The sequence below is a fragment of the Ovis canadensis genome, chromosome 11, assembly GCF_042477335.2.
Source record: "Ovis canadensis isolate MfBH-ARS-UI-01 breed Bighorn chromosome 11, ARS-UI_OviCan_v2, whole genome shotgun sequence".
NCBI classification, from domain to species: Eukaryota; Metazoa; Chordata; class Mammalia; order Artiodactyla; family Bovidae; genus Ovis; species Ovis canadensis.
Window position 1 is genome coordinate 25,648,503 of NC_091255.1, and position 15,641 is coordinate 25,664,143.

At 49.8% G+C, this 15,641-nt stretch overlaps 1 protein-coding gene across 1 annotated transcript; it reads right to left on the reverse strand.

Annotated features, from left to right (window-relative positions):
* Positions 1-9,063: 9,063 nt before the first annotated feature.
* Positions 9,064-13,497, reverse strand: SPACA3 (sperm acrosome associated 3). The gene is made up of 4 exons (XM_069542375.1): positions 13,266-13,497; positions 12,182-12,340; positions 11,715-11,793; positions 9,064-9,173 (listed from the first exon to the last, which is right to left on the reverse strand). Exons 1-4 carry the CDS (start codon positions 13,450-13,452, stop codon positions 9,107-9,109), a joined length of 492 nt encoding a protein of 163 aa, XP_069398476.1. The 5' UTR covers positions 13,453-13,497; the 3' UTR covers positions 9,064-9,106.
* Positions 13,498-15,641: the final 2,144 nt, after the last annotated feature.

Genomic DNA, 15,641 nt, shown 5'->3' on the forward strand with positions numbered 1-15,641 from the left:
AATACAAGGAAGTGATGGATGAGATCATGCACCCCTCTGGGCTCCATTCCCTCCACCTGAGGCTGCAAATTATACCTTACCTGTGTCTTCACAGATGCTCTCCAGAGGCCCCTTCAGACTCGAGATGCTAGGACAGCATTACTGCCCCTGCCGGTGGGACAAGGAACACCAGCCACACTGACGCACAAGCAGGAGGGCATCTGGCACTCACAGGGCTGCAGGGGGAGCTGGGTCTGTGGCGTCCTTCCGCGCATCCTCTCAGCTGGCGTTGGCCACGCTGGGGTTTCCTTTCCAGAAACAGAGGATGCAGCCACTGGAAAGGACCTTTTAGTTTTCTATCTCTGCCATAACAAAATGATAAACCTAGTGACTTTAAAACAACACAAATGTATTGTAGTTCAGGAGGCCAGAAATTGGGCATGGCTGTCACTGGGCTAGAATCTAGGTGGCAGCAGGGCTATCTTCCTTTCAGAAGCTCTTGAGGAGAAGCTATTTCCTCACCTTTTCCAGCTTCAAGTGTCTGCCCACATTCCTTGGCTTGTGGCCTCTTCCTCCTTCTTCAAAGACAGCAATGATGGGTTGAGTCTTTACATCGCAAAAATGATCTACTAGTCTCGTCTTCCTCTAACTCAGATCCTCTCCTGCCTGCCTTTTCTGTTTTGTTTTGTATTTAGGTAGCTAGGTGTTTTTTTTTTTGGTTTTTTTTTTTTTTTTTGAGAGTATAATTGCTTCTTTATAATGTGTTCGTTTCTGCTGCACAATGAAGTGAATCAGCTATTTGTATACATATATCCCTTCCCTCCTTAGCCTCCCTCCCACCCATCCCCATCCCACCCCTCTAGGTCAGCACAGAACACTGAACTGAGCTTCTTGTACTTCACAGCAACTTCCCACATTTCACACATGGTAGTGTATGCCTCTTCCATTTTTAAAAGACTCTTTGTATCAGACCCAGCCAATATTTCATACTAATCCTCCCATCTCAAGGTTATTAACTGGTCACATTGTCCCTGGTGGCTCAACTGGTAGAAAATCTGCCTGCAATGTTGGAGACCTGGGTTTGATCCCTGGGTTGAGAAGATCCCCTGGAGAAGGGAACAGCTACCCATTCCAGTATTCTCGCTTAGAGAATTCCATGGACTATAGTCCATGGGGTCACCAAGAATCGAACACAAATGAGGGACTTTCACTTACACTTTCAAACACAACATAAAACAATGGGCTATTTCAGAATTGGGAAAGGAGTATGTCAAGGTTATATATTGTCACCCTGCTTATTTAACTTACATGCAGAGTACATCATTCAAAATGCTGGGCTGGATGACACGCAAGCTAGAATCAAGATTTCTGGGACAAATATCAATAACCTCAGATATGCAGATGACATCACCCTTATGGCAAAAAGCAAAAAGGAACTAAAGAGCCTCTTGGTGAAAGTGAAACAGAGTGGAAAAGCTGACTTAAAACTCAACATTCAGAAAACAAAGATCATGGCATCTGGTCCCATCACTTCATGGCAAATAGAAGGGGAAACAGTGGAAACAGTGACAGACTTCATTTTCTTGGGCTCCAAAAGCACTGCAGATGGTGACTGCAGCCATGAAATTAAAACACCTTTGCTCCTTGGAAGAAAAGCTATGACCAACCTAGTCAGCATACTAAAAAGCAGAGACATTGCTTTGCCAACAAAGGTCCATCTAGTCAAAGCTATGGATCTTCCGGTGGTCATGTATGGATCTGAGAATTGGACTATAAAGAAAGCTGAGTGCTAAAGAATTGATGCTTTTGAACTGTGGTGTTGGAGAAGACTCTTGAGAGTCCCTTGGACTGCAAGGAGATCCAACCAGTCCATCCTAAAGGAATCACCCCTGAATAGTCATTGGAAGGACTGATGCTGACGCTGAAGCTCCAATACTTTAGCCACCTGAAATGTGGAATCCCTCTCCAAAGAGAAGCTCACTCCTCACCTCATCAGACTGGAAATAGTCCTTCTGGAGCCTAGACTATAGGGTGTAGAAGAACAGAGTGCCTTCAGACTGCTCCCATCGGGGATGGAAACCACATTAAGTGTCTATTCAGTGAGTTGGGAGTCTGTCGGATGCTTCTGCCTTGTCCCACTTTAATAGTTTCATACATTTTTTAAAAATCTATAACTTAAATTGCGATTTGAACTACTTCATTGGATTTCTGGCTTCCTTTTAAAATTTTTTCAGATCAATCTGGGAGGGAGTGAAGAATATTCTAACAGGTTTGGATTGCTCCAGGCTTCGGATATGTATGCGTCCCTTCTGATTTAAGAATTCTGGCTTTGTTCACCTGGGAGTAGGTCTGTAAACTTAACTTATTTAAAGAAAAGGCAGGAAAAGGCAGCTACCGATTATAATAATTAACTGGCTGTTGAGCAAAGATACAGTCATAAGCCTAAATTCCTGGGAGTTGTGGTATTTTTTATTATCACTATTTCAAACAAGTAGCTGCGTGTGTGATCATTTCTTTAGGGATGACCTCAAGAGGTCTGGTAGACACAGGAGACTTGGAAAGTGTCACATTTTCTTTTTTTCAATTTTTGGCCACACTCCACGGTATGCGGGACCAGGAACCAAACCCGCACCCCCTGCACGGGAAGGTGGAGTCTTAACCGTGGGATTGCCAGGGAGGTCCCAGCGTCACATTTTCAAGACTCGCCCAAATGGTGACACAGTGGCTGGAAGCTTGGTGCAATCATAAGGTCAAACCGCAAGGATGAATTATCAGTGACCTCAAAGGGTCAGACCAACCAATTGACTGGTTGATCAGTCGATCAAATAATGGCATATAATCTCAGAAACAGAATCAGCCATAGTTAGGTGAAAGGAGAAACTATTTGCCAGGGGCTGAGCCCGCTGTTTGCACACTGTTCTTTTGTTGTTTGTGCCGAGAGAGCCCAGAGGTCTTTTATGTTCCTCTCCAGCTTGGACCTATTTTTGTAAGTCTTCACCATGAGCACACCTAATGACCAAGAATCCACAGAGGGTCTCTAGATAGGTTCTGGTGAGCTGGGAGGGAGAATGCGAGAGGCCGGCCCCACCCACAGGTGTGGTGGTTTAGTCCTTCAGTTGTGTCTGACTCTGTGACCCAGTAGACTGTAGCTCTGGAGAAGGCAGTGGCACCCCACTCCAGTACTCTTGCCTGGAATCCCATGGACGGAGGAGCCTGGTGGGCTGCAGTCCATGGGGTCTCGAAGAGTCGGACATGACTGAGTGAATTCACTTTCACTTTTCACTTTCATGCATTGGAGAAGAAAATGGCAACCCACTCCAGTGTTCTTGCCTGGAGAATCCCAGGGACGGGAGCCTGGTGGGCTGCCGTCTGTGGGGTCGCACAGAGTTGGACACGACTGAAGCGACTTAGCAGCAGCAGCAGATTGTAGCTCACCAGGCTCCTCTGTGCGTGGGATTCTCCAGACAAGAATACTGGTGTGGGTTGCCATTTCCTTCTCCAGACAATAATACTGGTGTGGGTTGCCATTTCCTTCTCCAGACAATAATACTAGAGTGGGTTGCCATTTCCTTCTCCAGGGATTCGTCCCCACCCAGGGATCAAACCTGGGTCTCCTGCATCGCAGGCGGATTATTCACCAACTGAGCCATCAGGGAAGCCCAAGTGTGATCTTTTAATGATTCCCTCAGGGGAAGCTCAGCTCAGCCAGCCTGAGCCTGGAGTGCAAGGAGGAATCTGAGACCACCCCCTCCACAAGCTCAGAGATTCAGTTCGATTTTGAGAACTAAACTTGGAGCAGAGACAAGTGCCTCCAGAAAGCACCAATGAATGAGCTCCCCTGTTACAGAGAGGCAAGGAATTGACTCCTCCGGGGGTGCGGGAGGGGTGCCACCAGCCCTAATCCAGCCACAGCCAGGGCAGAGCCCACACTGCACAGAGAGAGCTTCCTGGCCCAACTGGGAGGGGAGCAGGCAACCAAGGAAGCAGAAACACATGAAGAACAAGGGATCTCCATTCATTGATTGCCTATTAAGCTTCGGGCACTTGCCCTCAGGGAATTTATCATCTGAGTGGGGATACTGACAAGAAAACAGTTCTGAAAGATGGATCTGAATTTTTGCAGCAGCAGAACGCTAGAGCAGCATATGGGAAGCCCCTGGGGGTGGAATGCTGGAGGAGGCACAGCTGCGGTACTGCACGAAGGTCCAGGGGAGTCAAGTGAAGAAGAGAAGGGGGGAAATGTCCAAAGTGACCACCGAGAGGCTGATGGACGTGTACGGATGCAGGGCCAGGACACCACACTGAGGTACCACTCTGCATCACGGTTGAAATCCTTTAAGTTTCTTCCTCAGCTCTCCAAGCATCTAGGACTGGATTTCCCAAGCCAAGGGTTGATGTCCTTATCTAATGGCTTTGTCCCTAACCGTTCGGGATTCCTAGCGTGTGGAATCATTTTGCACGTGCATCTGTGTATTCCTAAGACTGATAGGCTCAGTGTGTTGGAGGCCGCAAGTTGCCTGGAGACCAGGAAACAGGTCGGTGGGAATAAGCCTAGCCTGAGAATGAATAGAAGGGGGAGGTCTCACTAACTCAATGTAACCGTCTGTGAAACCTACACTCACTGGCTTTGCAAGAACAAAGCGATAGGTGGCAAAAGCTTTGGACAGAGTCAAAAGACTGAATTTCTGACCTATTTTTGCTATTAACTGACCACATAAATTTGGACAATTTAGTTCACTTCTCTGCCTCAGTTTCCCCCTCTATGAAAGATGAGGACTTCCCGGGTGATCCAGCGGTTAAGACCCCAATGCTTCCACCTCAGGGGGTGCAGGTTCAGTCCCTGGTCAGGAACTCAGAGTCCTCGTGCCATGCCACGCAGTGCAGCCGAAAAAGTAAAATTTTAAAAATTAAAAGAGAAAAAGTGAGGGGTGGGAAATGGACAAAAACCCTCTGGTGCATCCCAACTCTAACAGTCTCTGACTCCAAATTGACAACAGGTGTCAGGTATCCAAGCAAATGTTCCATTTACTTCTGAGAGCCCCTGTTTCCCATCTATATGACAGAGATGATGGTTCCTAGGTTCCAGGCTGAGTATGAGAGTTAAATGAGCTAAGGTGTATATTTTCTATCTTTTCTTCTTTCTTTCCCTTCCTGTAAAACACTGATTTTAGCCTTGTTTGTATTTTTTTAAAAGGTGAAAGCTATGAACTCTCTCCCCAAGAGAAAAAACGCACATGGTCCAATAGATGTACACAAAATTTTGTGTACAATTTTTTTTGTGTGTGTGTACAATTTTAGAAGGGTTATGGACCCCAAGGAGCCAGATCCTTTAGGGACACACCCCTGGTCTAGAAAGTGTTAAACTCTCCTCCAAAAGAACTCCAGGGTATCACAAGAGCAACTTTCTCCTCATAAAGGATATTCTGTCCTTTTTCAATTTACAAGAAGAAGGGTAAAAAGATAGATGGGATTTGATCGATTTTTTTCTCCTGCAATTTTTTAAATCTTTGGCACCTGCTGCAGCTCGGGTACCAGCAAGTTTTCACAGAAGGCAAAACGAATGAACGAGCAGAAAAAAAGGATGAACAGAGAACCTTGGAAATGGGATTTCATCAGATTATCCTGTACATGTGGAGATCACAAGGGCCTAGGAGACCTGCATACGTAGGAAGCAGCTGCAGCATCGCTTTGCAAACATCCCCGTGACCTGATCCTTCAGGAATGTGACCATCGCATCCGCTGCATTCAGGAAATGCGTGGGCATGCTCTCTGGCTGCCGTCGAGTCCCTAGACAGGCACCCTTGCTGACATCTCAAGTGTTCCCAAGCGAGACTGTAATGGTGCTTTTTGTTTAAAAAAAAAAAAGAAAAGAAAAGAAAAAACCACCCGGTGCTAATGGCTGTGAGTGATGCCTTGGGATGGGGAATTTGGACGCCTTGCCTCCTTAAATCTGCTCTCCACGACACCGTGCTTCTGTAGCGGCTCATTTGACTAACTGAGCACCACCGTGGGCCATTTGTCTTCAGTGTAATTCAGACATTGTGGCTTCGTTTCAAAAGGAATTCCATCCAAGTTAAAATAAGCCCAAGAGGAAGATACTGGAGGCCACCAAAGAATCCTCAGCTCCACCTGCTTTACAGGGAAGAGGGAGAAGAAACAGCTGGAAAACTTCAAAACACCAGGTGGGGGCCTCTGTCCAGACTTCCGCACTCCTTGAGCATTTTCTGTGTGCTCACTACGTAGTCAGGCACTGTGCTAGGCACTTCGTTGTTGTTCAATCACTTTGTCGTGTCCAACTCTTTGCAGCCCCATGGACTACAGCACGCCAGGCTTCTCTGTCCTCCACTATCTTCCAGTTTGCTCAAATTCATATTCATTGAGTCAATGATGTCATCCAACCATCTCATCCTCTGTTGTCCCCTTCTGCTTTCAATCTTTCCCAGCATCAGGGTCTTCTCCAATGAGTCAACTCTTCACACCAGATGGCCAAAGTATTGGAGCTTCAGCTTCAGCATCGGTGCTTCCAAAGAATATTCAGGGTTGACTTCCTTTAGGATTGACTGGTTTGATCTCCTTCCAGAGGTCCCCAGTGCTAGCCCCTGGGAGGGGGTTCATATGTCAAGAGGATGGGGCTCAGAGTGGAGGCAGGCAGAGATGGGCAGCAGCCACGCACAGAAGAACCTGAGCAGAGAGACGTATAGCAGAGATGTACCAGGTATGCACACCCATTGGAGAAGAGGCACCGGGACTGTCTCCTGAGGAGGAGCTCCTGGCTGAAGCCTCGAAAGATGGGTGGAAGTTGCCAGGGAGGCAGGTTTGCAGAGGAGATCCCTGAGCAAAGGCTTGGAGGCAGAGGAGAACGTGGAATGTCTGGAGAAGCTTGGATGCCTGCTGGAGAGAACTGGTCTGTCTCTCTGCTGCACTCCGTCCACCGTGCCTTCCCATCCCGGGGGTCCCGTCCAAGAGCTGGTCCAGCTATGGAGGCTGGGACACGCTGAGGACAAAGCACAACCTCTGAGTTGAACAGCCCCGTTGGAATCCTAGCTCCACCAGCAGCGTTACCTTGGACAAAAGTCCAGTGAGTTTCCTGGAACCACACTACTGCAATAATGAGGTGACCTGTGCTTCTTTCCCTGTTATGCACCGAGGCAGTATCTCCAAACCGACCGAGAGAGCGAACAAGTCCACCACAGTAATGCAAAGGCAAGAAGGGAATTTTATTTCTAGCGCGCTAGGGCTCAAGTCTCATCCAACACGGCAGAATCTGACGAGAGCCCCGAACAAAGGCATATGGCGGCTTATATACAGACAGTTCTTTGTCTCAGTTACAGGAGTAGCTGGCGTTACATGATTGGCTAGGCACGATGAGCGCATGTCCTGTCTCTTTCTGGTTGGTATGTACGGGAAGTCTTCCTAATTTGGTCAAGGAATGCTGTTTTTCTCCCAGCTAACAGGAAACATGACTCCGGTCCCTGGTGCTATGCACCTCACTGAGCCGTCCGGCCTGCCTGACATTCCCCTTATTTTATTTTTATTCATTGGAATATAGTTGATTTACAGTGTGTTGTTTCAGGTGTACAGCAAAGTGAATCAGGTATACATATACATATATCTGCTTTTTAAAGATTCTTTTCCCATATAGGTCTTCACAGAGTATTAAGTAGAGTTCCCTGTACTATACGGTAGGTCCTTATCAGTGAACTTTAAAAAAATGATAAACAGGACTTGCCTGGTGGTCCAGGGGTTAAGACTTCACCTTTCAATGCGAGGGGTGCAAGTTTGATCCCTGGTGGAAGAGCTAAGATTCCACATTCCTTGTGGCCAAAAAGTAAAACAGAAGCAATACTGCAACACATTCAATAAAGACTTTAAAAATGGTCCACATCAAAACAATCTTTTTAAAAAATGAGAGAACTTTACTTAATTCTCCCCCATTTCCCATAGAAATTTCTCCCGCTTTATCCAAAGTCTGTCCCCTTCTGCTCCTTCTTCCAGCACCTTCTCCTCCCTTCTTCCTCCTCCTCAGCAAACAGTGATGAGGGCACTGTGCAGACTTCTCAAGGAAGTCCTGGTCACCAGGACAAGCAGGACATGTGCCCACGAGGTAGGCGGGGCTTGGCACCCCCAGACCTCAGGGAAACCAGACATGAGGTCAGTGTTTCTGGAGCCCCCGTCCCCCACTCTGTGCCCCATCCTGTACCAGGCGCCTCACTGCACTATATTACGTCACTGATAAATTATTGTAAGATGGCCTTTATTAGCTCCTCTTACCCATGAAGAACTTGCCTATGAGAGGTGGAGTGACCTTTCCAAGGCCAGGCAGCCAGGATAAAGGAGAAAACCCCACTGAACCATCTCTTCCTAAACTATGCCAAACTCCCTGCTCCAAGGGAGGTGAGCCAGACTAGGATGAGAAGCAACCTGAGTGGCCCCTATGAGAGGCAGAGCGCTCCCCATGAGGGCTTAGGAGGGGCCATGGTTCCCCCTAGAGGTATGCCTGGAGCCTGAAAGCTAGTGCTTACCAATACCATTGAGTGAATTGTGGCTATATGGAAAGAAGGTATCAGGGCCCATTCATTCACTGATTCTACAAACTGAGCTGAGTGTCTACCATTCATTCAGGATGCCTCATTCATATACTCACGAGGTTCCCTGGGGAAACTCTGCCAGGGGTGGGCAATGAAGGCACTGACGCAGACCCTCCAGTCAGGCCTCCAGGAATGGAGGCAAACCTCCATTGAGGGTTTTTTGAAGACCGACTGAACCCCAGCCCGTGGGGACAAGTGAGGAACTCCTGAGATGCTTCTGGCTCCAACATACCACCTGGAAACACAGTGAGAGCTGAGAGCCACACTTAGATTGACAGAGGATGAGTGGTTGGATGGCATCATCGACTCAATGGACATGAGTTTGAGCAAACTCAGGGAGATAGTGAAGAACAGGGAAGTCTGGTGTGCTGCAGGCCATGGGGTCACAAAGAGTCAGACATGACTTAGCAACCGCACAACAACACATGTATTAAACTGTACTTTATTCGTTGGTTTGTCTTCCCAGGCCTGGGTCAGGAACCAGGCCACATCTCCCAAGCTGCCATCCATTCTCTCTGCCTGTCCATCCAGAGAGAATCCTACAGCTCACAGCCATCCACCCAGTCACTGAGGTCTTTGCCCTGGCAGTGATGCCTCCATGCCTCCCTGAGGATGGAAGATGGGGAAGAGGAGAGAGCAAGTCAGCTGCAGTCTTCAGTATTTGCTCAGAGAAGAACGGGAAGGAGGTGTGGGCTTTAAAACGGAAGTGAGGTGAGGAAAGGGGCTAGGCAAGGGGAAGAGAGACAAGTCAGCATGTTAACTCGTCAAGAAGCCCCTAGGGAAAAAACGATTTTTTTTTTTAAAGGAAGAGAATGACCCATAACAAGTTATCTGTCTAGCCTCGATATTTTATTGATGGAGATACAGACATAATTTGCTCGAGTTCACCCAGGAGTCAGTGGCAAAGGCCTGGGGTCCTGAGGTCCAGAGCCTCAATCCAATTCTCTCTTCCTACACCACGCTGCTTCGGCAGACAGTGCCACCGTACAGGCGTGCGGTCCTTCACGGTTTACACAGCACTGTCACACCCATCACCCACTTATCTGCCATCCCCCCAGCAGCCCTGTAAGTTAGACCGAGCCGACACTGTGTTCCCTATATTCCAAATGAAAACCTGAAACTAGGGTGGAAATTGTTTGCCCACGGTCCACAGCTTGTAAATGACAGAAACTCACCCACACACCATTCTCCCCGGCTACCAATGAGGATCTTATTCTCCCTGGCTACCAGTGTGGATCTCTCCATTGATGGTAACTATAGTTTATCGGCTCTTTTAGGACCATTTCCTGGTTCCAGTGTCACACAAGCATCTTGAGGATGATAAGCAAGATCCTGGGGTCCTAGGGATCCTAAATTCCCAGGGGTTCCAAGTTTGGATAACTAGTGTCCTCTAGGATGTCAATGTCAAAGAGCCCAATGGCAAGGAGTGCCCTTAAAGGACCTCAGTAGATCTATTACGTGAGAGGGGTTGACTGGCTTGTTCACCTCTTCCATTAGACTGAGATCCTTACGGGCCGAGAACCGGGTCTCCACCACCCTGAAGCCTAGCACCCAGCAGAGCCTGGCACAGCTAAGTTCTCAGGCGTGCGTGTGAAGGGAACAGACAGCACCTTTCTTTCTGCGACCACTACCCTCTGGGGCCACCTCTCAGACACTTACTCCCAGCATACAAGAGAGCTGTTCTTGGACTTAGCCCTGTGGAATCTGTTTCTCCCATCCCAGGGTGGTACGTCCAAGTCCTCGGACTCCTGCCTGAGCCTGCATTCACCCTTCCTGATTTTACAGATGTGAGCCCTCTCCTGCTGAGCCTGCCTCACTCCAGATTCAGTTCCCGGGGCGCAAATCAACATGTCTCCAGAGCTGCGGTCAACCTCAAGGCCCCCCTTAGACTTTCTCTGTGTCCAAAGTCCTTTTCACCTCCTCCTCTTCCTCACTGGCCACATGTCCCCTGTCCCTGTTCCTCCTCCGCAGCCCCTCCCCACCACCCCTCTCCTGTCCATCACCCATACGACTGTGCCCGTCCACACCTTCCGTCTCTCTCTGGACTCCTGCCAAGGCTTCCCCACTAGTCCCCCTGCCTCTGGCCCATCCCCCTTCCTGCTACTCTCGCGCTATTTGATGCCTTCGCGATGACCTCACCAGCTTTGTCACTGTCGCAGCCGCCACGGGCTCTTGTGATCCAGCCACCTGGGGAAATTTTACCTGCCCCACATTCTGTCCCCTGCTGGTCTCCCATCTAGGCATGGGAATAAAGGGAGGTAGCAGGCTCTACAGAGTGAAATTCCCATCACAAGAGGCTGGGAAGCTGCAGGGCTGCTGCTCCAGGAGCTCCAAAGATCTAGTCTGATGCCCCAATAGATGCTTATCCAACTCTCTTGCCCCTGACGATGGCTCCCAAAGGCCATCTTGTGGAAAGGAGGTGAGACTGACAGGGTGGGTCTCCAGAGAACTCACTCATGCTTCAAGCAGGGAACTTTTTTTATCTGTTGTACTAGACAAAGATGCCACAGTTAAGAAACAAAGTTACTAGACCCTGGTCCCACATAGGCAGATCTGGGAAGAGTCAGGCTTGACTCTGTGACCTCCAGCGACCTGTTTATTCTCCCTAAAATTCAGTGTGCTGCTGCTGCTACTGCTGCTAAGTCGCTTCAGTCATGTCTGACTCTGTGCGATCCCACAGACAGCAACCCACCAGGCTCCCCCGTCCCTGGGATTCTCCAGGCAAGAACACTGGAGTGGGTTGCCATTTCCTTCTCCAATGCATGAAAGTGAAAACTGAAAGTGAAGTCGCTCAGTCGTGTCCGACTCTTAGCGACCCCATGGACTGCAGCTTACCAGGCTCCCCCGTCCATGGGATTTTCTAGGCAAGAGTACTGGAGTGGGGTGCCATTGCCTGGTGGTGAGCAGATTAGAATGTGAGGCCATGAAATGATGCCTGGTATAAGTTGTGAAAGTAGTGTGAAAGTGAAAGTCACTCCATTGTGTCTGACTCTTTGCAACCCGCGTGGACTATACAGTCCATGGAGTTCTTCAGGCCAGAATACTGGAGTGGGTAGCCTTTCCCTTCTCCAGGAGATCTTCCCAACCCAGGTTAGCTCCCTGCTGTGGTCCTAGCTGGAGCAGGGGGCTCCAACCCACATTACTTACCAGCTGCCCAGACCTTGGGGGTCTTGAGTTATCTTCATGGCACAGATAACAGTATCCTTAAGGTTGGGATTCAGTAAGTCTGGGGTGGGAGGCAGAGAAACACGATGAAGGAGCAGAGGTGGAGTTGGATATCCAGAGTCTGTCTGTCTGTTGTTCTCACTCACACGCACACACCCTCCTCCATCTAACTCCATCCCTGTCTCTCAAGGCCTCTGGAAGCACAGGTCTTACTCCATCACTTCCCCCATCAGAAGCCATCCCCCACCTCTTCCCACAGCTCTCCAGACAGTGTCCCACCTGGGATCCTAAATCAGATTCATGGAGGGCCACTCTCATCACCTGCCCCACCCCACAATCCTTGGTAGACCCAGCAGGCAGCAGGGGTTCCCACTCAGACAAAAAAGCAAGAAGAGCAAGTAAGGCCAGAGAGGAAGCCCCAGCCAGCCCCGGGCCCAGGCCCCGCCTACCGGAGCAGTACATCTGGCACAAGTTCGGGACATTGGGGTTGAGATTTTTGCACCACTTTCGGCTGTTGATCTGGAAGATGCCGCTGTTGGTACTTCCATCGGCTTCGTGGTCCACGGCACCTGTGTTGAAGCCGCTTGCGAAGTAAGCAAGACAGATCCCTGCATAGGGTGGAGACACAGGCCTGCGGGTGGGATGACAAAGGCCAACCCAGACCAGAGAGCTCACAGGGTAGACCCTATGCATCAGCTCCTCCAAGCCTCAACTCGCATTTCCAGTAGATCAGGGCTGACACCCTCTCACCTCCTTGACAAAGGAATCCACTGAAGCTCAGAGGGGCAAAGTGACTTACTCAAGGTTATACACAGCTACCAAACAGGAGTCCGCGGGTCTCCCGACTTCCTTCCTGCCATGCTCCCTGGGTCTTATCATCCGCGCATAGCGGGACCCAAGAAATGCTTGCGAAATGAATGAACAAGAGCTCACTCTTTAGAGACATGACTGGGAAGGCACAGGAGGGACTGAGAGAAAGGGCTGGAACTAGAGAAGAAATGAGTCCAGGGGTGGCTGTACTTGTTAGTGTCTCGAAACTTTCACCAGCTTGAAAAGTTTGGTCTTACTCAGCTTTGCTCAGTGTGCCCCCAACTTCACTGGCAGTGTCTGATCCTAGTGGCCGTGATTTCATTAAAGATAGGAAACCCTTCTTTCCCTGTGGCGCCCAACTTACCAGTGGGAAAGGACATAAGGGAGCAATTCTGCTTAGCCACCTGTAGCCTACCCTTCCAGGTTCCTATGCAATACTGACTCAGCGGACATGAACTTGGGCAACTCAGAGATGGTGAGGGACAGGGAAGCCTGGCGTGCTGCAGTCCATTGGGTTCGCAAAGAGTCAGGCATGACTGGGCGACTCCACAACAACAACAACCTGTCGCCTGCCTGCTGGGTATTTACCCCAGTCCTGGGTGTTCTCCACCTATCAGCGCATAGGATCCTGATTTGAAAAAGGAGAACAGAGGCTCCCAAGGCCACAGCCCTTGACTGAGGAGGAGGGAGGGGGAGCAGGAGGGAGAGATCAAGGGTCCTTACAGTCAGCCAGGCTGTAGCCCCGGTATCCCTCCAGGCCGAAATCCTGAAGCACCCTGGCCAGCTCGCAGCGACTGTAGACCCTGGCCTGGCCGGAGGAGAGCAGGCTGCTGAGGACAGAAGCCAAGGCCAGCAGCACAATCCCGGGCGGGCAGGGCCACCTTCTGGGAACCCAGCTCCCGGCTTCCATGCGGGCAGGGGGGCACAGAGCCCCCACCACACTGGCTCAGAGCTAGGCTTTGAGATGGCAGGCCACTCACAGAAGGCTACCCCTGGAAGAAGAAGGGAAACAGAGCCTGAGTGGGTGGGAAATTGGGGAGGGGGGTTCCCACACAAGGGGGCGGCCAGCCTGCCACCTTGCCTCCCTGGTGGAGCATCAGCCAACCCCCCCTCAAGAGCCCAAGAGGGTTCCCCAAGGTCAGCCCCTTTCCCCTTCAGTTATGCTTTTTTTCCCCTCTGTTTTTAATTGGAGGATAATTGTTTTAATATTGTGTTGGCCTCTGCCGTGTGTGCCTGCAGCTAAGTCGCTTCAGTCGCGTCCATGCAACCCTAACAGACTGTAGCCCACCAGGCTCCTCTGTCCACAGGGATTCTCCAGGCAAGAATACTGGAGTGGGTTGCCATTTCCTTCTCCAGGGGATCTTCCTGACCCAGGGATCGAATCTGCGTCTCTTATGTCTCCTGCAGTGGCAGGTAAGTGGGTTCTTTACCGCTAGCACCACCTGGGAAGCCCGGCTTCTGCCAGACAACAACATGAATCAGTCATAAATATTCATACATCTCCTCCCTCTTGAACTTCCCCCCACCTCACACCCCATCCCACCCCTCTAGGTCATCCCACAGCACCACGTGCTACATAGCAGGTTCCCACGAGCTGTCTATTTTATTTAATACACATGTTAACTGGAGAAGGCAATGGCAACCCATTCCAGTACTCTTGCCTGGAAAATCCTAGGATGGAGGAGCCTGGTGGGCTGCAGTCCATGAGGTCGCTAAGAGTCGGACATGACTGAGCGACTTCCCTTTCACTTTTCACTTTCATGCATTGGAGAGGGAAATGGAAACCCACTCCAGTGTTCTTGCCTGGAGAATCCCAGGGACGGTGAGCCTGGTGGGCTGCCGTCTACAGGGTCACGCAGAGTCGGACACGACTGAAGCGACTTAGCAGCAGCAACAGCAATGTATATGTTCCAGTGTCACTCTCTCAATTCATCCCACCCCCTCCCCTTCCCTCGCTGTGTCCAAAGTCTGTTCTCTCTGTCTGCATGTCTATTCCTGCCCTGCAAATAGGTTCATCAGTTCCAGTTTTCTATAATAAATTCCATATATATGCCTTAATATACAACGCTTGTTTTTCTCTTTCTGACTTACTGCACTCCATACGACAGACTCTAGGCCCATCCAGATCACTACAAATGACCCAATCTCATTCCTTTTTATGGCTGAGTAATATTCCATTGTGTATATGTACCACAACTTCTTCATCCGTTCATCTGTCAATGGACATCTAGGTTGCTTCCATGTTATAGCCATGGTAAACCGTGCTGCAATGAACATCAGGGTACATGTGTCTTTTTCAGTTATAGTTTTATCAGGGTATATAGCCAGGAGTGGGATTGCTGGGTCATTCCAAACCTGCTTCGTACCCTCCTGTCCCAGAAGCCGAGAGAAGAGGAGAGAAACCAGGGAGAAGACAAACATATTCCGAGCTCCATACTACATGTCAGGCATGGGACTTCCCTGGCAGTGCAGTGGTTAAGACTCTGCAACACAGAGGGAGCAAGTCTGATCCCTGGTCAGGAAACTAAGATCCTACACACCATGTGTCACAGCCAAAAAAAAAATTACATGCCAGGCATCACTGAGTCGTGAAGCCCAAGATTTCACAACTCAGAAGGGACAAAGTTTGCAGATCTTAGTTCCCCAACCAGGGATGGAAGTCAGAACCACCGCAGTGAAAACTCAGAGTCCTAATCACCGGACTGCCAGGGAACTCCCAGAAGGGACAGAGTTTGGACTGAAACCAAAGTTTACGTGACTCCAAAGCCCTACCGGGATTTGGCCATAAGTAGATGTTCCCAGGTGGCGCTGGTGGTAAAGAATCGGCCTGCCAACGTAGGAGACACGAGACTCAGGTCCTATCCCCGGATCAGGAAGCTCTCCTGGAGGAGGAAATGGCGACCCACACCAGTATTCTTACTGGGAAAATTCCATGGGCAGAGGAATCTGGTGGACCAAGGGGCCACAAAGAGTCAGACACAATGGAGCAACTGAAGACACACACAGAGAGATGTTCCCAGAGGAGACGGCTGAGCAGCAGTATCTGTGCATATCTATCCTGCAGCCCCACGGTCACAAAGCTCTCTTCAGTGAGCCTCC